The 26129-nt window shown below is 45.4% G+C and overlaps 3 protein-coding genes across 3 annotated transcripts; 2 read left to right on the top strand and 1 right to left on the bottom strand.

The window, feature by feature from the left end:
* The first annotated feature begins 119 nt into the window (after window positions 1-119).
* LOC133895828 (uncharacterized) lies at window positions 120-2025 on the top strand. The gene is made up of 2 exons (XM_062336347.1): window positions 120-1536; window positions 1773-2025. Exons 1-2 carry the CDS (start codon window positions 321-323, stop codon window positions 1805-1807), a joined length of 1251 nt encoding a protein of 416 aa, XP_062192331.1. The 5' UTR covers window positions 120-320; the 3' UTR covers window positions 1808-2025.
* A 12055-nt stretch (window positions 2026-14080) lies between these two features.
* Window positions 14081-15639, top strand: LOC133895349 (tetraspanin-8-like). Its single transcript, XM_062335601.1, has one exon. It carries the CDS (start codon window positions 14236-14238, stop codon window positions 15070-15072), a length of 837 nt encoding a protein of 278 aa, XP_062191585.1. The 5' UTR covers window positions 14081-14235; the 3' UTR covers window positions 15073-15639.
* A 6487-nt stretch (window positions 15640-22126) lies between these two features.
* On the bottom strand, window positions 22127-25528 carry LOC133895671 (uncharacterized protein At4g14342). The gene is made up of 5 exons (XM_062336138.1): window positions 25352-25528; window positions 25187-25258; window positions 24230-24315; window positions 24027-24150; window positions 22127-22413 (listed from the first exon to the last, which is right to left on the bottom strand). The coding sequence occupies exons 2-5, from the start codon at window positions 25190-25192 to the stop codon at window positions 22366-22368; spliced, it is 264 nt and encodes an 87-aa protein (XP_062192122.1). The 5' UTR covers window positions 25193-25258; window positions 25352-25528; the 3' UTR covers window positions 22127-22365.
* Window positions 25529-26129: the final 601 nt, after the last annotated feature.

Genomic DNA, 26129 nt, shown 5'->3' with positions numbered 1-26129 from the left:
GCAGGAGTGCCTCGAGTCGTCGTGCGCTTCACCTTTGCGTATGGGCCAAATAAACATATTGTTGACGCGCAAAATTTACACACGGCACCAACACATAGGTCTCCAATTGTTAGCGAACAGTTTTCTCCATGTTCTGCACGACCTAAGGCTCTCCTTGTTTGTAGCTAATCTCAACCGTGATGTACCTGTATATAGGCGTAAGCCTTTGAGCAATACAACTTCAGTTGTCTGCCATTCGTTATTTCCCTCTTACATGGTATCTGGCGTTCCTCGATCCAATTCTTCCGCTGCCCACTCACCACCAATCGCTCACCGCCGCCATGGTCTCTTCCTTCTCCTCCTCGTCGTCGACCTCCGACAACTCCGACGCCGAGTCCGTGCTTCCCCACCTGCTCCAAGTCCAGACCGAACCTGCTGCTCCGACGGTTGTCCATGGGATCAACATCCAGTCGCGAGTCCCGCTCGTCCTCGACTTCAACGACGCCAATTACGTCGCCTGGGCGCGCTCCTTCTCTGCCGTCTTCGGGCAATACGGTCTCCGCGACCATGTCGACGGCACCCCCGCCAAGGGCGGCAACGATTGGGTGCAGAATGACTGCGCCATCGTGTCGTGGTTTTACAACCGCATCTCCCCCGAGCTCCTGTCCATGGTCTCCGGCGACGCCGACACCGCCTACTCCCTCTGGCGTGGCGTCTGCAACCTCTTCCGCGACAACAAGGACACTCGTGCCGTCTACCTTGGTGCTGAATTCCGCAACTTCTACCAAGGCGACCTCCCCGTCCTCGACTACTGCTCCAAGATGAAGGTCATGGCGGATCGGCTGGCCGGGCTCGGCGCTCTGGTGAACGACAAAGACCTCATCTACAACATTGTGCGCGGCCTCAACCCCCGTCTTCATCACGCGATCCCACACATCACTCTTCGTCGCCGCCTGCCGTCGTTCCTCAAGACTCGATCCATGCTTCAGCTCGAGGAACACCGCATCGCCGAATCCGAGAAGATGCAGGCCGCCGCGGCGCTGGTCGCTCAAGCCGCAACCGCCAGCTCCACCTCGTCCAGTGCGCCTCCTGCAGCACCTACGGCTGCACATATTCAGGCTGCGGCCACGTTCGTCGCCCACGCTGCCCCGAACGCGCACCCGTCGCAGGGCACTGGCGCCGGGAAACAGCCGGCCACGTTTCCTGCTGCCCCGGCCTCCGGCGGACACTCGTTCCAGTCTTCCTCCAACGCCAAGAAAAAGAAGAAGAAGGGCGCGCCTTCCTCCCAGGCTCCACCGCCGGGCTTCTGGCCCTCCATGAACCCCTGGACTGGCATGGTCCAGGCGTGGCCGTTCCAGGCCCCACGCGCTCCGACGGCAGGTGTCCTCGGCCCTAGACCTCCTGCCACAACACCCCAAGCCCACGTCGCCGGTGCTTCCTCTCCGCTGGACCCGCAGCTCCTCGCCACTCTCAACAACATATCGCTGCACCAGCCTCAGTCCACCGGCGAGTGGTTCTTTGACACCGGCACCTCCTCCCACATGTCTCAAGGCTCCGGTAACCTCTCCTCCCTCTCTCCCAATTCCTCCTCAACACGGATCATTGTTGGTAATGGCTCCTCTCTTCCCATTACCCACACTGGTTCCTCTTCCATACCCACCTCTTCCACCTCTCTATCTCTAAACAACATTCTTATCTCTCCATCATTGATCAAGAATCTTATTTCCGTTCGCGCTCTTACGCGTGATAATCCTATCACTGTTGAATTTGACGCTTGTGGTTTCTCTATCAAGGATCGACACACCCGGGAGGTGATTCTCCGCAGTGATAGCCAGGGCGACCTCTATCCTCTACATCCGACGGCCGCTGCACCCACCCACTGCCTCACCGCCCTCTCTGCAGACCTGTGGCACCAACGACTTGGATACCCCGGGCGCGAGTCTTTCCGTCGTCTTCTTCAGTCCTTTGCATTCTCTTGTAATAAAGATCTCCCTCATACCTGTCATGCTTGCCGGATTGGCAAACATGTTCATCTCCCATTTTCACAGTCACAGCATAAAACAATTGCACCTTTTGAATTAATTCATTGCGATGTTTGGACGTCACCGGTTGCAAGTTTCACTGGCTTTCAGTATTATCTTGTGCTCTTGGATGATTTCACGCATTTTGTTTGGACCATCCCTTTGCGCCGCAAATCTGAGGTTGCCCAACACATCATGTCGTTCCATGCCCTTGCTCGCACACAATTTGGGAGCAGTGTCCGTTCCTTTCAAACTGACAATGGCCGGGAGTTTGATAACTCCACACTCCGTCAGTTCTACTCCGAGCATGGCATCTCATTCAGACTTTCTTGCCCTTACACCTCGCAACAAAACGGCAAAGCGGAACGTGTGCTGCGCACTCTGAACGACGGCGTTCGTACACTGCTTCTGCACGCCGGCCTCCCACCTGTCTTCTGGGTCGAGGCTTTGCACACATCCACTTACCTACACAATCGCAAACCGTGCAAGCCGCGTTCCCTGTCCACTCCCTACTCCCTTCTCTATCACACCGATCCTAACTACACCTCCCTGCGAGTATTTGGGTGCCTTTGTTACCCAAATACCGCAGCCACCAGCCCTAACAAACTCTCTCCACGATCTGTGGCGTGTGTGTTTATTGGCTACTCGCAGGATCATCGTGGATATCGGTGCTATGATTTGCAGACGCGCAAAGTGATCACCTCGCGCCACGTCTACTTCGACGAAGGTGTCTTCCCGTATCGCTCGGGATCGTCGTCTGCCTCTCCAACCACCATCGCCTACGATCCATGGCGGCCTGATCCACGCAGCACGGCTGCGGATCTCCCGCCTCCCACACCGGCTTCGCCACGCAGGACACCGTGCGCGAACCAAGGATCGCCCCGGACTGCTTCCCCAGCTCCGTCCGACGGATCGTCGCCGCGGTCACCATCGACAGCTGCGTCAACCGGCGCCTCCACGCCACGGCCCTCCTCCTCCGTGGCGCGTTCACCATCGTCCACGCCGTCCCACGGCACCTCTGCGTCACGTGCGTCCCCGACAGGGCCGCGATCTTCATCGCCGGACGCGGCCACCGGCTCCTCCTCGTCTACCCAGGCGCCCGCTGCTCCTGTACCGCACCCCATGCTGACCAGGGCGCGCGCCGGGACCTTCAAGCTGAACCCACGCTACGCCGGGACAGTAACCACGACGACCATCTCGCCGATCCCGCGCACGGTGAATCAGGCGCTCAAGGATCCCAACTGGACAGCAGCCATGCAGTCCGAGTTCGATGCCCTGATCGCCAACAACACGTGGGAACTCGTTCCTCGCCCACCCAGCGCCCACGTCGTCAGCAGAAAATGGATCTTCCGTCACAAATTCAAGGAAGACGGGAGCTTCGATCGGTACAAGGCACGTTGGGTGGTTCGCGGATTCACTCAACGCGCGGGCGTCGACTACGGTGAGACGTACTGTCCCGTCGTCAAACCGGCGACAGTGCGCACCGTGCTGACTCTGGCTACCCAGCGTGATTGGCCTGTGCACCAGCTCGACGTCAACAACGCCTTCCTTCATGGCGTCCTCGACGAACAGGTGTACGCCCGTCAACCTGCTGGGTTCACCAACAACCCCAATCTGGTGTGCCGACTCTCCAAGAGCCTCTATGGCCTCAAGCAGGCGCCCAGGGCCTGGTATATGCGGCTGGCCAGCTTTCTCGGCACCATAGGCTTCCAGCCAACACGATCCGACAGCTCCCTCCTCGTGCTTCGACAAGGAAAGGAGTCCGTCTACCTGCTGCTATACGTCGATGACATCGTGCTCACGTCTTCTTCCAGTGACACCCTGCGGCGCGTCATCCACGATATCAATGCTGAATTCAAGCTCAAAGACATGGGGCCGGTGCACTACTTCCTTGGCATTCAAGTGACCCGGTGCTCTGACGGCTTCCTTCTTCAGCAGCAACAATACGCCATGGACCTGCTGGAACGAGCCGGCATGGTGGACTGCCGCCCCAGCGACACGCCGATTGACACTGCCGGCAAACTATCCGGTGCTGCTGGCAGTCCTCTATCGTCTGCCGACGCCTCCGACTATCGCAGCATGGTCGGGGCCCTTCAGTACCTGACCATGACAAGGCCGGACCTGCAGTACGCCGTCCAGTAGGCATGCCTCCACATGCACTCTCCGACCACAGCGCATCAGGGACTTGTCAAGCGAATCCTCCGATACATCCGCGGGACTACGGCGCTCGGCCTTCATCTCCGTCGGTCTAACCTGTCCGATCTCACTGCCTACTCAGACGCTGATTGGGCGGGGTGTCCCGACACGCGGCGCTCAACATCGGGCTTCTGTGTGTTCATGGGGGACTCGCTGATATCGTGGTCCTCCAAACGGCAAACAACAGTTTCCCGATCCAGCGCCGAAGCGGAGTACCGCGGCGTCGCAAATGCCGTGACTGAATGCACTTGGCTCCGGCAGCTGCTTGGCGAGCTGGACTGTCCACTGACCAAGGCCACAATCGTGTTCTGCGACAACGTCTCGGCTTGCTATATGAGCTCCAATCCAGTGCATCACAAAAGAACGAAGCACATCGAGCTCGACGTGCACTTTGTACGGGAGAAAGTTGCCGTTGGCCAATGCAAGGTTCTTCATGTACCCACGACGCAGCAGCTTGCCGACGTGATGACCAAAGGACTACCGACGGCGAGCTTCAAGGAGTTCCGGAACAGTCTGTGCGTCGCCGGTAACGACGCTCACACTGCAGGGGGGTGTTAGCGAACAGTTTTCTCCATGTTCTGCACGACCTAAGGCTCTCCTTGTTTGTAGCTAATCTCAACCGTGATGTACCTGTATATAGGCGTAAGCCTTTGAGCAATACAACTTCAGTTGTCTGCCATTCGTTATTTCCCTCTTACACCAATGAATGAAGGTCGAAAGTAAATAGATCGCTTCACTTGTGTAGTAGCACATAGTTGATTTATAAGCTAATCAACAAAGAGTATCTTGATTACGTGGAGATGCATCGAGGGTTTACAAGCTAACCGACAAAGAAGATAGCTAGTTAAACTAAACAAAGCTCTAAGAACAAAAGAACGATACTGGTAGATTGAAGTTGATTGTGTTTCTCCGAATCGGTCACCCCTTTTTATGTGGCACAAGTCTTCGCTAGTAACCGCCCAGGACTCTCCCTCATACAAATCAAATACAACTCCTTGTTTGACTCGTCCACATAGATATAGAATATCTTAATTTTGTTTATATCTTTCCCTAGTCAAGAAGATGTTCTCCTATTCGATCACACATGTTCTCAAATATATCTCTGAACTATAAAATGAACATCTAACTGAATAGCCTCTCACATGTTGCACAATTCCGTCTGTGTATTCAAATATGGAAAGCCCATGCTTCTAAACCGAAAAATAATCACTTTATTCAGTCGTATGCCAAAATGTGCTATAAAAACCGAAAAATGTTGTATCACTAACCGAAAGATGTTGTATAATTAACCGGAAAAGGTCTATTTGGTAACACAATCGGAAAATATTAAATAACTAACTATAAAATATTGCATAACAAACCAGAAAATGTTGAACTAGTCATGAAGCTGAAAAATATTGCAATGAACCAGAAAATATTGAACTAGCAATGAAATCAAAAAATATTGAATAATTAACAAAAAAATGTTGGACTAGTTACAAACCCAAAGAATACTACATAATTAACCAGAAAGCACTGAACTAGCCACGAAACCGAAAAATGTTACACAATTAACCGGAAACTATTCAAGCATATACACATGTACAAATTATCATAGATGCCAATTCTTGTTATCAACACATAGGCGACCTAGCGGGCTCTAGCTTGTAGGTGACAATTCATTATTTATCCTTGAATTTTGTTTTTTTCTTTGAATTTTCTAATTTAAGGAGCATCGTGCCCCCCATTTTACTAATTTTTCATTTAAGCATTTTCCTAAGTGCTCAATGGCCCATTCAATTTCTTGTCTAGTTTTTATATTATCGAGAATCCCAATATTTTATTTCATTTCCAATTTTTTAATTAAGGATGGCTAAGGTATCTTGATTTTGGATTTAAGAATTTTTCTAGTTGACTAGTCCTCACAGTTGGAAAACTAATATTTCATATAATTTCTACAAATAAATTTTAATCCTAGCAAAAAAACTTCAATTGAAAAAATCTTTAATTTTCTTGACTCTATCATTGTTCTTTATTTTCTTTATGCCTGCTGTAAAATTTGCATGGATATAATCCATAAATTGTTTGTTTATATTTTTGCAACTTGAAAATCATGATCTCTATGATCTAAGCGGACATGTCTTTTAGTTCTTTACTTATGCTGGTTGCCGGTAAATTAGTATTAGTTGTTCTCTATGTTGAAATCAGTAGAGATAGCTCAATGTAATCGGGATAATCTCACCCACTCAATCGTGGTGAGGCCGATCGATTTACATAGGAAGTCAGTGAATTGATCACGTTGTTTTGTTTTCCCTTACGGCCACTCTGAAGATCACAGTCCAGACTCGAGACCCAATGCTGTAAAATTTCAGAATTGGTACGATGCTCATGCAAGTGTGAGTGTTGTTCAGTAAAATGGTTATAAGTTTTGTGCATGGTTTCTTTCCAGCTCGTGTTACCGGCAGATTGCCACCACCGGTCGTGATTTAGTGATCTTCTATGAGCCTCTCGAGGATATGACCTGGCAAATGGAATGGGCAAATTAATCATCTTGCTAAGCTGATGTTTTACAATGATTTGTTTCCGATTGAGCAGTTCAACTATTCCATCATTTTGCAGAGCTGATGGTTTCCAGCTTCCTGTACTTTGTTTTCTCTTGAGAAAGTTTGTGAGAATAGTGTTAGTGATCTTGGTCAATTAGCATTCTTCTTATAGAATTCTCCGTGATCATGAATAAGAAACTACGTCTCAATTTTGTAACTGAATGTACAATGTCTTTTTTGAAAAACTGAATCAATGTGGTTCAGTTTCAGTCTGATCCGAACAAGGTTGCCCAAGTTCGTCATGGCCAATTTGGTTTTTGTTGCATTCATCGTGATCATGATTCAAGGACTGTGTTTCATGGTTATATTTTGGCTTAGTTAAGCTATTTATTGTTCAGTTCTATTTGACACAGCCACTTGGAACTGTCGATTTTTCTTCTGAAAAAACTAAGTGTGTGGGCTTCAGTACTTCAGCTTCAATTTGACCTGAACGAGGTTGGCCAAGGAGTGGTTTCAGCTTTCGGGCACGCCCTTTGAACACAGTATCTTCAACATACATGGAACTCAGATCTTTAACTAAAAGGTTGTGTTAGAAAAAGAAGCTTGGAAAAGGTATTTGCCTACATTGACATGAAATTCATCAAGGTGTTATCCGATCACATGATCTCTTGTTGCGACACTAGACAAGAGTCAAGAGTGATCACCATTCACCAGTTCACTCCAACTATGCCCCGCGTTTTGGGAGCGACACGGCGGGTGGCGAAGGGGGCGGCGGCTGGCAAAAGAAAGCGACGGGGAAGGCTAAACGAATTTGAAGGACGGGCCGTTTGTTAAGTTAGTTAGGTTTTATTATAACGTGTTTATTTTATAAAATTATAGATAAAATATTAATGAACGACTAACTTTATTTTATTTATCGAATTAAACAATTATGAATTATATATATACACGAGAACGTTATTCTACACTTAACTCACATCTCAGCGAACCTACCTCCGGTGTTATGCCCCGATCGAACCTGCCTCCCGCTCCTCTGCCTGATCACACCTGCCACGTGTCCCGCTGGTCCCCTGCCAACAAGTCCGCCACATGCGACCCTGCGCCTGCTCTCCATGCGCGACCCCGCGTGGGCCTGCCTGCATGCCATGCGCGCCACGTGTGCATGTCGGTGAGAGCGAAAGAAACGACAGCAATTAGCCAAATGCTTCACAACTCCATTTACTCTCTCCTCTTTCGAATTAAAAAATAACTTTATAGAGTTTTTAAAATCATACTAATTTTTATACTAATAAAATAAATAACAGAGAACCTATTACAATTGGTTCCAACTAAAAACCTTTTACAGATTTTAAACGAAAATTCCCAAAATTTGGTTGTTTTTGTATTTTACTTAAATTTTTAGGTATAAAATAAGTATGTGAGTGCAGAACCATATGCATGTATTTTGTAGCTAAAAATCATATGCATATATTTTGTAGCTAAAACAATATGCATGCATGCATACATGAGACAGGATGTTATCTTAGTATGCCAATAAAAAAAAAGCTCAGAGCAGAAAAAAAACAAAAATTACTGATGACTACTAAATAGTTTGATTCGCAGCTTAATAGATATTTAGGAGTTTTGGAGTTTCATTAATTTTGTAGTTAATGGAAGTTCAGTAGTTATTAGTAGTTCATTAGCTCTTAATAGTAGAATTAGCTAAAATCAAATTTTTGACTGCCCAATGACCTATAACTATTAAAACTATTAAATAACTAACTACTGACTAATCTAGAACTACTAAAATTACTGAATATCTAAAAAATATTAACTAATATAGAATTACTGAATACTTAACTATTGAAACTACTAAAACTAATAAATACCTAAGAATTATTAACTAACCTACAACTATTGAAACTACTTAGATACTTGATAACTACTAACTTAGAATTGCTAAAACTACTGTATACTTAACTACTAACTAACCTAAAAATACTGAATAATTTTACTACGATTTAGAACTACAGTACAACTACTAAATTAAACTATTAACAATACTAAACAAACTACTGATACTATTAATAACTAATACAACTACTAACGCTACTGACACACAATACTGAACAAATTTATAGCTTAAAAAAACACTACTACGAACTACTCATACAAACAACTGATACGGCGCGCATAAAGTAGGTACAATGCAAATACAAATGCATGTGAAAAATTAAATGAAAGTGGATGGTGAAATGCATGATTAGGTATGCGTACGTTACATGCAGTAAAAAAGAGTTGTCAGAAAGAAATCATGATATGAATTACTGGCGTAAGTCACCATCATTTGTAGACTATTTGGGCGCGCTGCTGGACGGGTGGGAGCACGTGTGGAATGGCTGGCGCGAGCGGCGCGGGTGCGAGGACGTGTGGCACGCGCAGGGTGAGCGGCGCGGGCACAGGGGAGACAGGGTGTGCGCGGGCACTCGGGCCGAGCAAGCAGGCACGGCGTGTGGGAGGCCGGCTGGTTGTTGGGCCAGCTGCTACAGTAGCAGGAAGAGAAAATACCATTTACTTCGCTCATACCATTAGGCATGCATGGAATAGAAAATACCAGTCACCATTATGTATACACATACTTGTATGCTATACGTGTGGCTTTCTTGTCGTCCGGCATTGGACAAGGGTTTCGCGGTACGGAGTAGTAGCTTTCATGATTCCCTCCAGCTCAACTTTGCGTCATTTCTTGCTTACTTAGTTGCCCCATGGGAATTAAGAACATTTTCTCTTCTGAGATGGAAGGGATCGAGATCGAGTCCATCTTTTTCTTTTAACATGTTACATACGTACGTACCACGTAGTACCAGTCCTCGACTCTCAAGAGTCAAGAGGCATTGATAATTCTCAGAAGAATAGGAAAATAAGTCTGAAGCGGCAATGTCGTGTTGCATTTGGCTGGAGATAGGGCTCAATAACGAGTGAGCTCGGTTTTTATGGCTCGTTAAGATAACAAGCTAGTTCGACTCGGCTCGTTAATGAAACGAGAAAAAAGCTAATTTGGCTTGACTCGTTATGCTCGTAAGTCAGTTTGTTTGGTTGTCGAAGAACTATCGGTGATGTGAATAGAGATTCACGATGACGTCGAGTAGTCGAGGTAGATGGAGATCTAGATGGCCGATAGTATGGACGTCGTGGACGGCTGACGGGGGACTGAGGACTGCTGTGGACAAAGGATGGCATTGCCGATTCACCGTTTACTGAGTCACTGGCTATGGAAGAACAGAAATGGATCGTTGCATTAGGATTCTTAGGAGCAAGGGTATATATTTGGTTGTGCAAATGAGCTACTTAGTCTAAACTGCACAATATTATATGGACTATCACCTAACTCGTTTGATTTACAAGCCAACTCACGAGCTTGCTCAAACCAGCTCGTTATCTTAAAAAAGCTAAAACTCTAAGTCAACTCGGTTTTAAATGAGCCGAGCCTGAGTTAAACCGAACCAAAAACGAGCTAAATTAGCTTATAAACTTCGAGCTTTTCGTCAAAAGCCATGGCATGGGGGCGGGCGCGGAATCCCGTTTGCGCAGCGCCCAACTCCCAGAAGGAAACGTTCCTGTTTCCGTTCACAAGCAGTTGAGCCCGTGCTCCAAATCACAACCAAGTCATGGCCACGGTCACGGTACTAACCTAGGCCTGAAAATGGGCCGTGACAACCCGAGGGCCATACAGGCTACCAGATAACGGGCTGAAAAGAAAGGGCTTTTATGGGCTCTCTAAAGAAAAAGGCAGGGTTGGATCGGGCCATGTCTGAAAAGGGCTTCCATGGGCTGGCCTCTAGACATGGCCTATGTCAACATGTGGGCCGTGAGGAAAGGACTCAAGCCGTGGGTCATGAGCGCCAGCTTCCTTAGCATGAATCATTTGTTGCTTTTGTCGTTCTGTGTCGGCTCGAGCAGGAAAGTAGCCATGGCGACGCAGCGCTACGAGGGCTGAGAGGCGAGAACGGCATGGCGCTATGCGGGTTTCCCACCTTCGCCGGTTTCGTTTCCCAGTCCTCTGGCTCTCTTTTTACTATCGCTGCAGCCCTCTCCTGCTAGTTTGCCGCCATCGGGTGTTTGTTTATGGTATGATCTCTGCAATTAGCTAATGATTAGTATCGAAAATTGAGAATACATGATTAGTGGTTGCTGGATTAGTGCTTCTCCAGTGTTGTTGTGCTACCTATACTTCTTGTGTGCTGCAACTTCAACATATTGTTGCTGATGCCTGATGGAATTTTATTCTACACTCAAGTGAATAAAAGAACAACATTGTTGGTTTATTTGGCACTCAGGGACGTACCTTGATGCAGCTGGTGTGTATGTTCATTATTTCTAGATATTAGCAGTTGCTTCTCCATGTTTCTTTTAGCTTAGTGTACGATTAATAATGTGGACTTCTGAATCCTTAATATTATGCCTTGTGCCTGATAGAGTTGTAAATTAGTTGAATATTTGTCTCCTTGGATAGCTTAATTAATATATTTGTGTTTGCATGAGGATGTCAAATGCAATTATGATGATTGTAACCGGTGAACAAAACAGTAGTATTGTTGGTTTGTAGCTGGTGTATGTTTTCATCGTTTTTTTAATATTAATTGCTGCTTCATATCCTACATTTTTTGTGTGTATGTGTGTGTGTGTCTATATATATATATATATATCCTGAAATGACATCAATATTAAGCATACAATTACGCATGCTCCTGCATATTAGGTAATTTTATATTATGGATAGGATTCCATCGATGTTAGAAATTTCTGTGGATAATTATAACATTCTCTTGGCTGACCAGTCAAGCCATACATCCAAGAAAAGGGCTAATGTCTGGGAATATGTTGAATCAGAACTTGTAGATGGCAAAGAAAAGGCAATATGCAAATATTGCAAGCTACACTTATCATCTGAACTTGGGAAAGGAACAAATCACCTGAATAGCCATATTGGGTTCCACTGTTATAGCATTCCACTTGAGGATAGAGAGAAATTCTTGCTAACCTTGAAGCCAAAATCTGTTCATGTGGACCAAATTGTCTTTGACCCCCAAATGTGTCGTAATTTAATTGCCCAATTTTGTATCAGCTCCGAGATTGCATTCCAAAAAGCTGATGATCCATATTGGAAAAAAATGATGAACTAGTGTCATCCATCAATGAGGGTAGTTGGTCGACAAAGTGTTCACTCAAATTGTCTTTCTTATGAAGAAGAGAAGAACCAATTGATTAACAAGGTTGAAAATTTGGTCTCACATGTTAATTTGACTGCTAATCAAAACTTCGGGTATCTTATGTCACAATGCACTATCGACAAGAAATTTTCAGAAGTATTGGGATAAACCAAATGTTGTTCTTATAGCTGCTGTGTTGGACCCCTTGCTGAAATTTGACTTCCTTAGGTTCTATTTTCATACCATTGGAACAAATATTCAAGAAAAGATGAGGCTATTGCGTGAATCTTTGGAAAAGTACTATTTAGAGCGTGAGAAAATTGTGAGGAGTCATTCACTTCCAACATTTATCCAATCCGATGAGCATGCAGTAGCAAGTGACCTCAATTCTAGTTCTTCTGTAGCTGCACTTTTTGGTAAAAGGCGGGTAGAGTCTGCATTCGCTGAATTCACCTCACAAGATACAGAGAGACACACACAACAGTCTGACTTAGACTCGTACTTAAAAGATCTTAGGGTCCCTTTAAAGCCTGATAAGAACTTTGATGTTGTAGGGTATTGGAAAAGAAATGCAGACGTCTACCTTGTCTTGTCTGTAATGGCCGAAGATTTTCTAGTAATTCATGTGAGCACGATGTATTAAGTGCTGCTGGAAGAATACTTGGTAAAAATAGGACATGTCTATCTCCTGAAACTCTTGAGACTCTAATTTGCGCCAGAGATTGGTTCGTTGGATTTAGTGAAGAAGATGAAGGCAAATTGATGATGACTGCAATATTTACCATCAGTTTAAGCAGTATTTTATTAATATTTTCATTATTCAATATGCAGGCCAACCAATGGAGGACATAGCTTCATTGAGCTGGAAGAGGAAGAAGATGCTACTACATGCATTACCAACAGGAGTTAAAAAGTTGAGTTAAAGAGGAGAAGCAATTTGCTTACTACATGAGGATGTTCAGAATACTCACTTTATTTTTAGTTTAGGCTCTCTTTGTTATTACTATTTGCAAGATCATATGCAATATCTTTGATTAGGATCCTACTTACAAATGTATACATGATTATTCTATTGGATACTTTTGGAGATTATTTAAAATGGCAATCTGGACACTAACTTTTCCCTTAAAGAAAACTTTATGCGTTGAGAGATATCTATGTGACTATATGGTTGTAGCACATTCAATATTTTAATTGTTTACTTATCTGTTGTCTATCCAGATGATGGATGGAATGATTTTTGAAGTGTTAGTGCAACACAATTCCTAGGCGCTTGCTTGCTTGTACACATGTGCTTACTAATAAAGTAGCTGTCCACAAAACAGAAATGGCCTACAGGGTGAGTCCGAAGGCTCAAATAAGATCAGGATTGAAGGAGGGGCTTGTTCCTTCAAGAGCGAAACTAGATCGAGCCCAAAGGTCTGTTTAACAGAGCTCTCAGAGTAGTTTTTTTTCTGTAATCAGAGAGCTAGAAAGCTGCTCTGAGAGCTCTGCTAAACAGTAGCTTTCAGCTTTTAGTTTTTTGAGTGAAATTTGTGCGAGTGATTATCTGAAATAAAGTAGAAGATAAGGAGTAAAAAAAAACAGTTTTCTCTGATTCACTTCCCGTACAAAATCACTTTCTTCATATATTTTATTTTAAATAATCAATTTTAACCATAAATTCATTTTCTCTACCGAATCACTCCCTATAAAATAATAAAATAATTAGATTAGAAGACCAAAACTTTTGGGTAATAGAGTGGGCCTTACCAACAACTCGTCTCTCGAGTCTGGATCGGCTGACTCTCGCGAACAGTCAACACTCAACACACACACGTCGCTCTCATTTGTCCTGGTCTCCTGGTCACCTGTGCACTAATGACGCGCTACAACCAGTCTAGCTCGCAGCCGGTAGTCAGTCCAGAGTCGCGAGCCGTGGCCGGCGATGCAACCGGTACGGCTAGCAGGGTGCATCACGACTGCGCGTGCCGGCGTGGAGAGGGCACGGCCGCGCACCGCGCAACGTGTCCCTCGCCCCACCAAGCAGGTTTCCCTTGCCGGTTGCCGAGCGGCTCGTAGCGCCCCGCAAGGACCACACGTTTTCCCGTCTTTTCCCATGGGAAAACCCACGAACTTTCCCGTGCCGACACAACTCATTCCGCATTTCCGTGCCCACTATCCTACAAATACGTGCCGCCCCAACCACCGCATAAACCCATCGGCAGCACGTCATCACAGAAAAAAACATGCCCCGCCTCGCACCGCGACGGTTCACCGGCACAGGCTCACAGCACGGACAAGCGCACGACCAGTAGAGCTAGAGGTGAGCTGGTCACGGCGGCAGCCATGGCGTTCCGACTGAGCAACAACGTCATCGGCGCGCTGAACCTGGTGACGTTCCTGCTCTCCGTCCCGGTCCTCGGCGCGGGCATCTGGCTGCGCACCCGCGCCGACGGGACCGAGTGCGACCACTTCCTCTGGTCCCCGGCCATCGCGCTCGGGGCAGTACTCATGGCCGTCTCCCTCGTGGGCCTCGTCGGCGCCTGCTGCCGCGTCACCTGGCTGCTCTGGCTCTACCTCCTCGCCATGTTCACGCTCATCGTCGCCCTCCTCTGCTTCACCGCCTTCGCCTTCGCCGTCACCAACCGGGGCGCCGGGGAGGCCGTGTCGGGGGCAGGGTACAAGGAGTACCGCCTCGGGGACTACTCCACCTGGATGCAGCGCCACGTCGGGAGCGGCAAGAACTGGGCCAGGATCCGCAGCTGCATCGCCGACGCCGACGTGTGCAGGAGGCTGCAGGACAAGAACTCGACGCTGGCGGAGTTCTTGAGCAGTGACCTGTCCCCGGTCGAGTCTAGCTGCTGCAAGCCTCCCACGAGCTGCAACTTTACGCACGCCGGCGGCACGGCATGGACCAAGACGGCGAGCTTCGCGTCGGCCAACCCGGACTGCAGCGCGTGGAGCAACGACGCGGACAAGCTCTGCTACGGCTGCCAGTCGTGCAAGGCCGGCGTGGTGGACACGCTCAAGCGGGACTGGAAGCGCGCCGCCATCGTCAACGTCGTCTTCCTCGTGCTCATCATCGTCGTCTACTCCATCGGGTGCTGCGCGTTCAGGAACAGCCGCCGGGACAACAACGCCTACCACAGCGGCGGCGGATGGAAGCAAGGCGGGTACGCTTAATTAAACTACTGACCAGAAGCAGATTCACCAGCTGCTGCTTGTATATGAGAGTCTTGAGTTCGGATCATGCACTTGGCTGAATGATCGGGTGCTACTCGTGCTTATTCATCGTCTTCTACTTCATCTGGTTTAGTTTAGCACTAGTAGTTTGTATACGAGAGTCTGGATAAAAATATAAAATTAGATAACATACGTGATTCTATTTACTAAAATAGTTAACATATCATCGTATTTATAATTTTAATATTCGTATTTGATATCTTATTTACCGAAAATTAACTTTCAGTATATCGTACCCTGAAAATGTCATATTCGACACACTGTGTGTCAAATATGGTCTGTAGCACCGTATTCGGCACATCTATGCTACAATAATATATTCGGCGCACCATGTACTGAATATGGCCTGGCTATAAACGGTATCGCACATGAACAGTGCCATATTTGGCTATCTGAAACTCTGAATAATCAGGGATAGGCTCTGTATTTTTTTTTCATTTCTTTGTCCACTTTTGTGTATGTATATATACGTTCCATGATTTCCTACATTATATCAGTATTCTTTCACTGTCTGTTTCTTCATAGATCATCTCTACTATAGCTTAGGATGTATGTGGATGCGTGTAAGTAGACGTTTAGATACTATAGCTCGTACTCGGTGTTAATGTTAAAAGAAAATCTCTACCAACCCTATCTAATAAAAGAACAGAAAACATCGTTTCGCTAGCGCAACTACTGCTCACATCCCCTCTCTCCCAACTGCATGTACCATCTACCTATTAGGATATAAACATTGCTCCTTGTTTAAGGGAAGACAAAAAATGCTAAGTGTTTAAGGAAATAGCGTGTGCTCACATAATTTTTTAAAAAAACTCTTTTTCTCAAAACTTTTTAAAACTTTTCTCATGCAAATTTTTCCAAAAACGAAAAAACATGGAAGGAAATATTTTTCCCAAAAGGGAAAGAGTAGAGGCTGTCAGGGTGGTACGTGCGTTCACTTCTTCACGCGCGCTAAATAGCAGGACTCGTGTTAAACATCTACTTAAAAGTTGTAATTTCTAATGTAAACAAAGAGTACAATTATTTAAATATTATCGATTATTATATTAATACTAATATAAACATCGATATTTAAATAAGTATATTATCCTTCTTTTAGGCATATGTGATAATGCAATTGAGATTTTATTCTATAAGCACCCCACTGTATTGTTGATGCACTTATCTATTGTTCCCTATCAAAGATGGACGGATCTCATCCCCGTGTGCGTGGACGCATCTGTTAACCGTTGAAGTATCTGAAGGTGATATGCTTTAGAGGCATGCTGCCTTTCACACGATCTCCCAAAACCCTAGCCACGCGTGGGTGCTAGCACATCGACGCTCGACGTTTCTGCCCAGTATATGTGGATACCGTAGAGGCGTTGCTGCTATTATGGCGCTGATCTTCTCGGCGAGTTGAACGCGACGTGTTCAGGACTAGTCAATAACTTGCTCGGAGTTGGTCGGGGAGCACGACCACTTGCTCGGAGTTGGTCGAAGAGCACGACCATCTGCTTGGAGTTGGTTGAGGAATGTAGCCACCTGCGCGGGACTGGTCGCAGATCTGATCGAGAAGCTGCTTGAGGATTTTGACACCCACGATGTTATATCGGTTTACTCCAACTCTTCTTCCGCTGCACTGCGTGTCGAGCGGTAAAGATTTATGATCTCATACTAACATGATTTCCTTAGTGAATGTGGTAGAAATTTTTTGTTTTAGGCTAGCGTAGCCTGCCCATTCCCAACAGTCTCCTCCCCTTCAGCCAGGGCGCGTCCACCGTCTTCTCCTCCGGGGATGCCTCCGCCACCACTCCGTCCTCTGGAAGCGACTTAAGCGAGTGATTGGGAGCAACATCCGCTTGCAAACCCCCTCCCCAACTGCTCCTGCCTACACTATCACCGTCGTGGATCGGTCCTCCACGGCCATCCAAGGGGTCACCGCTGCCTCCCCTCTATCCACTATGCCTTACGCCTGCCGACACTCCTATCCAGTCAGACCCGCCGCTCCCCTCCCACATCCAGTCAAAGGAAGCTCATCCAGAAGGCCCCAGTCCAGGACACATACCATCACACCTTCTTTGAGATGCTTTGGGACTCGTCCCTAGGGGACTAGAAGGAGGAGGCCATTTGATGGGTGTGGGAGCTCCTCACTAAGGTACCCAACTCTGCTCTTCCGTCTCCTCTCCTACTGGATATGGGAGCTCCTCACCGAGGTGCCTAATTCTGCTCTCCTTTCTCCCCTCTCCTCTGTATAATATGATCATGTGCTGACCCAGTTTGATGGAAGTTTGATTGCTTCTATTTGGAATCGGTTAGTGGTTTAGATAGGCATGAGATTGTTTGGTTGTAGATTTAGAAGCAGCTTAGTAAGACAAGGGGCATATGCGTCAATCATGGGTTTTAACATTGAGTGTTTGGGCTTTTGCATGATTTGGTACATATTTATCACGTGATGATTAAAATGGGTTGTGATTTGTGTGGTGATATGGTATTCTGATGGTAAGAGACTCAGGCACTTAATTGTTTGGGCTGCTATATGGATATGAGAAATTTAGGTATGTTCATCAAATTAATCTGGTACGGAATTTGATATTTTTGCTATTACTTAGATGAGTGCCTGTAGAAGTGGTGCTCCGTCTCAATTTCACATATTTATATATCAACAAGTGTCTGCATATTGCAAATTCTCTACATTTTCCAAGTATTGCAGTTTTTGCAAAGTTCTCCAAGTGACTACATTGTATAATTTGACATGTGGTCATTTCTATATACTTGATAGATAAAAAGGCATATCTTTTTGTATATTTCTCTAGGTTTTATGAGGAATCAAATTAACTATAGTTTTATGTTCAGATTGTAAGGAATCAAGGGTTATACAACATGCCTATGGTGTGTGGGCAAACAGCAACAAGTAGGTATTATTCAGATTCCCAGTTCAAGCAAGCAGGTAATGGCCCTGTAATTGATAATCTTTTGATATCTAGACAGGCATTTGCACTTTCTTTTCGCCCCTAGATTTCTTTTATGTTGATTTATTGCTGAAATAGAAACTCTTGTGAAATTCGCATGTCACTTGGATGGTTAACTTAGTTATTTAGTAGAACGGGTGAACCATGCAGAATCTTGTTCTTAATTTCAGTCTTATTTTGTTTGAAAAAGTAGTTCAGTACTTTGTTCTCAATGGCATGCATTCCATATGTTCCATGATGAAAGCCTTTGTCTTTTCAATATGAGACTTAACGGCCCTTGATTTAATATTTGCTGGCCATTCAAAGTGGCTGTGTTCATGGTTGTTACACGGTGTGGTGAGACGCGGCAACTCACCACCTTCACAACTTTACAACGTCATGGCGTGTGGTGTGGCGACGCCATAGACATATCAGCATGGTGAATACAAAAATTTTATAACAATGTATTACTAAGGTAATATGTGTAAAATGCAGAAATGCACAATAGTTTTTGCAATTATTAATACCCTGAGAGGTTTAAATACAAAAACTTGTAATATAATTGAGGTTATATGGAATCAGTGTGTAATATATTGAAAAACTAGGAGGTTTCTACAAAATTTGCGCCACCCACCATGTTAATAGCCTTTCGGCCCATGCCAACCCCGACCCACCCAGTCTGACGTATATAAGGCTGGGGGTGGGGGTGTTAGGGTTAGGGATTTCATCCCTCCACCCGCATTCAACTCTGGCGCCACCTCCCCACCCCGCCTTGCCCAGCCCTAGCGCGCCGTCGCGCCCCTCGCGCCTCTCCCGCTCCAGCTCCAGGCGGGCGCCATACACTCTGGCACCGTGGCGAGGAGCAATACACCATCACGTCATCATATTGTCGATATGGCGACGATACGGTGATGCCATGATAACTATGGTTGTGTTTGCTGGTTTAGATTTGACCTGCAAACACATCCTTTCTTATCTCTTTCAAACTATGACTATGTGGTGAATAGGAAATCTCTTTTGCTTTCTTCCCTTTTGTAATTTCCATATTATTATTATCTCTTTCTTGACCAATCAAGGTAGCATCAGGAATCTAAACATGGTGAATGTGGTGGTGATGGCCATGTGGAAAAGCAGGACGGATTGCCATGAGATCAGATGCCCTATCTTAGTGAGGCGACAGTACGGAGCACAAGCTGCCACTCGATTTCCAGGTGCTGGAGATTGGAGGTCGCGCTAGAGGTAGTGTGCTTGTCGCTGGAGTGTGGTTGACCTTGAGAGGCATGCTACTTTGGTGCTAGATAAACTTACCAAGGACGTGGGCACGAGGAACCTCGAGCATGTGTAGAGCTTTAAGAGTGTTCCTGTCCCTTTACTGTAGCATGTTCTTTTGCGACCTAAGAGTACAAGGAGTAGAGCTGTTCGTGTAGGATTTGAAACTACGACAAAGATGAGTTAACATAATGAGTACACAAAGAAGATGATATGAAAGCACCGGAAAGTAGCACGAGGATGTGCTTCAGTCTTTTAGTATTTGTTTTGGATGGTGGTCCGTTCATTCTTAGTCAAGATACTGGTTTTTCTTACAAGATTGACATTTCTCTTTCGAGGAATGAGATCATGCTTTATCAAGAAAAGAGTATTCCGAGGTGGTGGAGGCTCATAGCAAGCGATGGTGGAGCGTGGCGTGCGTGGGGACGAGGTTTGGGCAAAATTGGGATCATAGTCGTATTGCTGAAGTCCAACGACGAGTGACATTGAATTAAGTTTTAATGAAAATTTAAGGGCCTAAGTATTGTCTTTAACTTCATATTTTGTTAACTTCGTTGGGGGAATCAAATAGATAATGGATGTGAGAGATTTAGGAATTGTTACAATGTATGTACACTTTACTAGTAGATGTAATTGCTCACTAATCAATACAGTTACAATGTTATAATTTCCTAGGAGTTCCAACAGAGCAATAGGCATGTGAGTTTCAGACGAAGGGAAGAAACCCAATGTCCATTTCATTGAAGGACGGAGTTTTACGTATCAAATAAGTTGGAATAGAACTGAGGTGAGCAGCTCCAGTGTGCATGGAAACTGAACTGTGGGAGGGGAGAGAAGGCGTTTGGTTTGGAATCATGGTCGGTTGAAATACAAGTCGATTCGCGAAACGGACTAGAAGGCATTTCGTGGGAGAAACCCAGGGGATGAGTTCCTAACATGCCTCCAAGCTCCGCTACCCTTACCTACACTTCCCCTCCCCCCCCACCCCCCACGCTCCACCAGATCAGGTGGGGAGCCACCCAGATCTGCCCTCCTAGCATCTCCCCACCAACGCTCCGCTGCCCTTCGCCATTGCCTTGCGGTCATCACCTTCAGAGAGAGAGAGGGCAGGTCATGCCCTAGTGCCAACCGGTCATGGACCGGGTTGCAACCCAGAGCGAAATGGCGAGAGAGGATAGAGTTGAGCAGGTATTGACATGTTATACATGTTAAAATTACTACTAACCATGAAATACTCACTAAAAACAAAAAATAGTAAATAGGACAAGAGTAAATTGGTTAATTGCATCGTTATTCTCTCTTTGAAGAAACTAAATCTAATAAGCTCCTAAACAATTTTTAGAGGAGATTCTGGTTCACTAGAAAAACATTTTTAGATAGAATTCAGAACTGATACATTTCTAAAAGAATATGACTTTGTTTGATAGAGCTCAGTTTTGAGATCTATGTAGGATTTTTATAGTTTGCAGGATAAAATAAAGTGGCTTAATATCCATTTTCAGTTTAAAATAAGACCATAATGTCTACTAATAGCTCTAGCTTTAAAAAATTTTAGAGTTAGAAATAATCAACTCTATATTATCTAAACTAAAGCTTTACCAATAGCTACGCCATCAGAGCCTGTCCACTTGCTAGTCAGGAAAAAGAACCGCTCCGTCCCGTGGGCTTCTTTCGCAGCTCTCTTCACGCTCGCTTTACGAGTGCAACCAAGTTTAATAAACTGTTCATGCTAATTCATAGACTATGCTGGTTTCTATCTAAGAGTCCTGTGAGACGCTTCCTTCTCATACACATCTGAAGGAACGTTTGATCATCAGCATTAGAGAGTTTTGCAGGTCCTTGAGAGAACGTTATCCAGCCACCATGGTCTGAGGTGAAATTGGTCCTGGTCCATAAAACGAAAGGTGCTGGGAAAGCGCAGAGAAGTCGTCTGAAGGGGAGTTCCATAGGAATGTTCAACTTCGATCAACCTTGGTCCCATGCCTAAAACAAACTTATATACCTGCACTTATCCAAGCGGACCGCCACTGAGCTACCGAACCGAGGGAAAAGATTATCGTGTCGAATCGTCTGTTCGGCTCGAACACAGGGGAATAAAGAAATCATAGAAACACAACGGAGTGGCAGTCTTCGCATTTCGGAGAGAGAGACCATTGCGCGGGGGCCGGCGGCGGCAGTGAATTTGGGTGGCGGTACCTGAGAAGAGATCAAGAGAACACCGGTCGCTAAATCCTTAGGCCGCGCCACCAATCGAGGATCTCGCTGCCTGTTTGCACGGTCGACTTTGGGCGGCGGGAGCAGGGGATTTGGGTGGCGGCGACGCCGATTTAGAGGAGCGGGCTACGGTTGGTGATCGGGAGGAAGAGGACGGACTGCAGCGGGTCCCACACACACTGGAGCGTTATGGTTCGCTTGAACTTGAATAGAAATCAAACAGACGTGGCTCGACCTTTTCCCATTCGGTTCGATTGCACACTACGGTTGCGCTTGTCCGAAAGAGCTAGCTTGCCACCCTGGGATAAACATAAAGCATCCATCATCTCTTCAGGCATACAATCATTCTAGATAAGCATCCATCATCTCTTTAGAAACTGCCAATTTGCAACTGACAGCATTCTAGATAAGACCGACACTCCCAAATACTTGACTTGATGGGTAAGTACCCACCTGCAGCATATCCTGCAAAGAACACTCACCATATTTTCGTCTATATCAGACGTTCTGCAAAGGTACTTGTACAGTAGGCACCGATACATTTTCTGTGCCACGGATAAATCATACCATAAAATCTCACAAGACAGAAACGACATTTTCTTAACACCGCATACAAATTCTGAACATTTACGAATCATGGTAAAAAAATCCATGTAGGACAATCCAAAGTGCATGCCTGCGCTTAACATGTTCAGGGCATTCAAACAAAGTCACAAACAGTACTAAGGTGGCTACCTAGCCTGGTTCTTTTACTTCAATAGCAACCTGGGGCTGAACATAAGTTGCTCTAGCGGTGACACTAAAGTAATGCACCAGCTCCTCAGTCCTCGTCTCTCTCAGGAGGGAGGCCACAAGGAAGCAGCATTTTCTGCAACAATTTAAATTGCAATATCAGAAAACCACTGCTAAAAAAGTGACTGTTAAGATCCTGGCAACACTGGAACTCATGAGAACTGGTTACCATTCACCAGCTGAGAAGAAAAACACTTTTAGCTTGCTCAATCAAACAGCAATAAAATCAAATTGAAAAAAGGCATGATCGCTAGAGTTTTAAAAAGTGCTATGCGATAAGCTAAGTGGGCAGTGGGGTGGTGCCTAGGTGCCGATTAGGTGGGAAAGTGGTACCTAGGCAAGGTGGCCAAATTTTGAAACAGTGATGATTGCATTCAGTATAGGTGCACATCAGAAAATTTTGTGTACAAAAGTTGATCACGCCAATCTGTGTCATCATTCGCTTTGGCGAGGCCAAGAGATGTCTGGTGGGCAGAGGAGACACAACACCACATATAAAACAAGGTAGTGAGGTCCTTGTATTCCTAACAAGAAGGGCAGTGCTGACAGTGTGTAGTGGGAGTGGGAGTAGGGCTCAACTCGCTGGAAACGTTGGCACTCAGACACGCCCGCAGATATAGGGGGGATCAAGAAGGGTAACACTCGATGCCTCACTAATATACAGGGTCCAATTCCCAATCGATAATATCTCATAAGATAAAACAGCACAACACAGATGTCAGTACAATCCCCAACTTAACTGGATTTAGCGGTTGATTGGCTAATACCTATCTGTTCTTTGTCACTTGCAGCGATCTTGGTGTGGATAATTAGCTACTTCAAAACTTCTTCTAGCTACAGTGCACGTTTTAAGGTGCATATGTAGTTGCCTGGCCATCTTATCAAATGTAAGTGTTTAGCTAACAGAGAATTTATCTTATCAAGAGATGCTTGTTCTATTTATGACGGGTCCCTTGACAAGTATTGATTACAGATCCCATCCCTTCGACCAAGTGATTGAAAACGTCTACTTGATAGTTGCAACAGTTGTGTAATTACTTACATAGCCCTCTTATCAGAGGCAACTGATTGGACTAAGGAAAGACAATTGAACTACATTTGTATTTAATAATGACAATCATAAGAATTCTAGTTTATCGATGATTTTGTTTCTAAAAACTCTTGGAAAAAATATGTAGATTGCCATGTTAGTTTATACCTATAATTCTAGGTAGTGGATACATGTCTGAAGTAGACCTCTATCTACTCTACTCGATCATCTCATCTTTCTTGCAGGGAGAGAGGAAGCGCTCTTGATTCATTTGGTAGCATAATGAGAAAATCATAGCATACTGTTCCAGCTAGTTCTGTCTTAGATACCAAGTTGTATTGGGGATTAGTACAGAAACCTTAACCAACTGGGATTGCTGGGCCAACAGAACACAGAGTATTTTTTTTAAAACTTGCAGAGTCCATACACGGAAATTGCACTTGCATACTAGTATATAGTCATAACAAGAAAAACCAGCAATGCTGCAAACTATGCTCCACTAGGAACAATTTGAAACTACTTAAGAAAGCTAAGCAAAACTACCGTCCAACTAAGGCTAAGTCATATAGTCATAATTTATTCCAATATCTATGCCTCAGATTTGTTCTACAGAATTATCAGCTATAACTTAGTAGAAGAGTTAAGACAAGTTGACATACCTGCATAAAATTGTAACGCTCTCTTCCAATTGATTCATTTTCAGCGATGGCAAAATATGCCAACATTGGATAGTGCCCAATATAAGAGGCATAGCTGTCCCTCTGGATGTTTAAAGCCCATTCACTGTAAATAAAGAAATATTAAGCATTATGTCTTACAAGTTAGTGAGGACATTTTTCTAAATAAAGAAACAAGTACTTACAATCTGGTCAAGTCTGCGTGTCCTGTTCCCACATATTTGGCTTGAAGATGCTCAAGCTGAGAATTTATGTTGAACCTATCGCTAGCCTATTAAATAGTGGATGTATTAGAAATATCAGATAAATCTAGCTAAAGTAGCGCTGAAATACTATGATCCAGTTAGCCGCATCGAGTTTAAAGGGAAAAAGAACTCTACAAGACCAGGCAATTCTCACCACAATGTCCTAAAATTAGCCAAGCAGAGAAATGAACATCACAGCATCTGAAATTCTAAATATGTGACAGCATGTGGACTTTAACAAGTAAAAGAACAGGCCAAAAGAATCTCTGCAGTTAAAGAACTAGGTTGCTCAGGTATGTCATGACCTATATGTAATGACATATGCTCTCCTACATTCCTACTTCACAACAGCCCAGGGAACTCCAAAAAAGTATATCTTACACAAAATCAGAATCTTCTATAACGTTACTGTAAGTTAACGAAAATGACAAGTAGCATATTGAACATGCCCTAGTACTTCAAATCTTCAATTATGGATAAAGAACCAGCGAGTCTCCCCCAGCAAACATGTAAATTCAGTTCAGGGGGAAAACTACATGAGCAAAGATCTCATCAAACACGAAACACACCCCCACCCCCACCCCCACCCCATAAACAAACCACCTCCAATTCATCTGGTGTAAATTCATCGGGGCCCAAGGGATCGACATCACTATATCACCAACCTCTATCTTTAAAATTCTATGCTTCAGACAGCATCTAAGAGTTTCATAGTCTCCAAACAGGACAGGAAAGCATCGGTCAAGATCACAGCACATAGAACACGGATGCACCAATTAGTCCATTCAAGGGGTCCTAACCGCAGAAGAAGTCAAACGCCTGCATATTACAGCTGAGCCTAGAGAAGACAAGGCAACAAGCGAACCAATCGAGAGAGATAGGTCAGGGACTACCAACCTGCATGGTGGCCGATTGCTTTGGTCTGGCACCTCAACGCGAGATCCGGTAACACCTGAATCAGAACCCTACCTAGAAAGAAGCAAATGGGAGAAAGAAAAACCTTCGTGAGTTGGGGCGGATTCAATGGCAGGGCGTGCTTAACAAAGGGCATGGGGGGTTCACCTGCGGGGTGCCCGGGCGCGGTCGGAGACGGGAGTTGAGAGCGATCGACGGCGCGGGGTGCCCGGCGGCAGAGGGGCGCAACGGCGGCCGGCAGCGTCGGAAGAAACTAGGGTTTGGGAATTGGGGGTGATGGGGAGGACTAAAGGAGGAGGATAGGATGCGAACGAGATCCAAGCGGCGCCGTTCGCTTGCGTCCGGAGCGAGCGATGGTAGGGCCCCGACGCTGATGGCATGAGCGGGCCATTGCGCATTGTGCTGGCCCGCTGGGATCCGCAGATATTATTTGGCCTGCCTGGAACTTCAGACCCCAGCAGCACCGGGCCTAGATCTGCCCTTGGATGAACGAAAAGTGAGGGGTGGAGGCCCAATAAGGGCCGAAGTACAGAGCTTTTTGCTGTGCCGTAGCCCATTACACCCCCTTCCTCACTCAACTCCTATGGATAGTCGCCAATAAGTCGTCCCATCCTGGACGCTACCCGCCCGGGCTCCATTCCGCTGGTGCGCACAGGGGTATTTCTTTCGATCCGTCTCAAGCGTATGATGGACTACAATGAGATAGTGATGTGTCCGTGCTAGCGTAGCCTGAGGCTTCATAAATCTTTTTATAGACATATGTGAGCATAGATTATAGATCTAATATATGTGGGTGTATATACATAGAGTGTGGTGTGAGTTCAGATATTACAGATTATACCTAGTATTGAGGCTTAAAAAAACCTATGGATAGTCGATTTTTTTATCTTTTTTAAATTCAAATATTATAAATATATGTACCTAT

Source organism: Phragmites australis, chromosome 16 (assembly GCF_958298935.1).
Source record: "Phragmites australis chromosome 16, lpPhrAust1.1, whole genome shotgun sequence".
NCBI classification, from domain to species: Eukaryota; Viridiplantae; Streptophyta; class Magnoliopsida; order Poales; family Poaceae; genus Phragmites; species Phragmites australis.
Note: the sequence above shows the minus strand (reverse complement) of the source record. Positions and strands in the feature narration are given on the sequence as shown.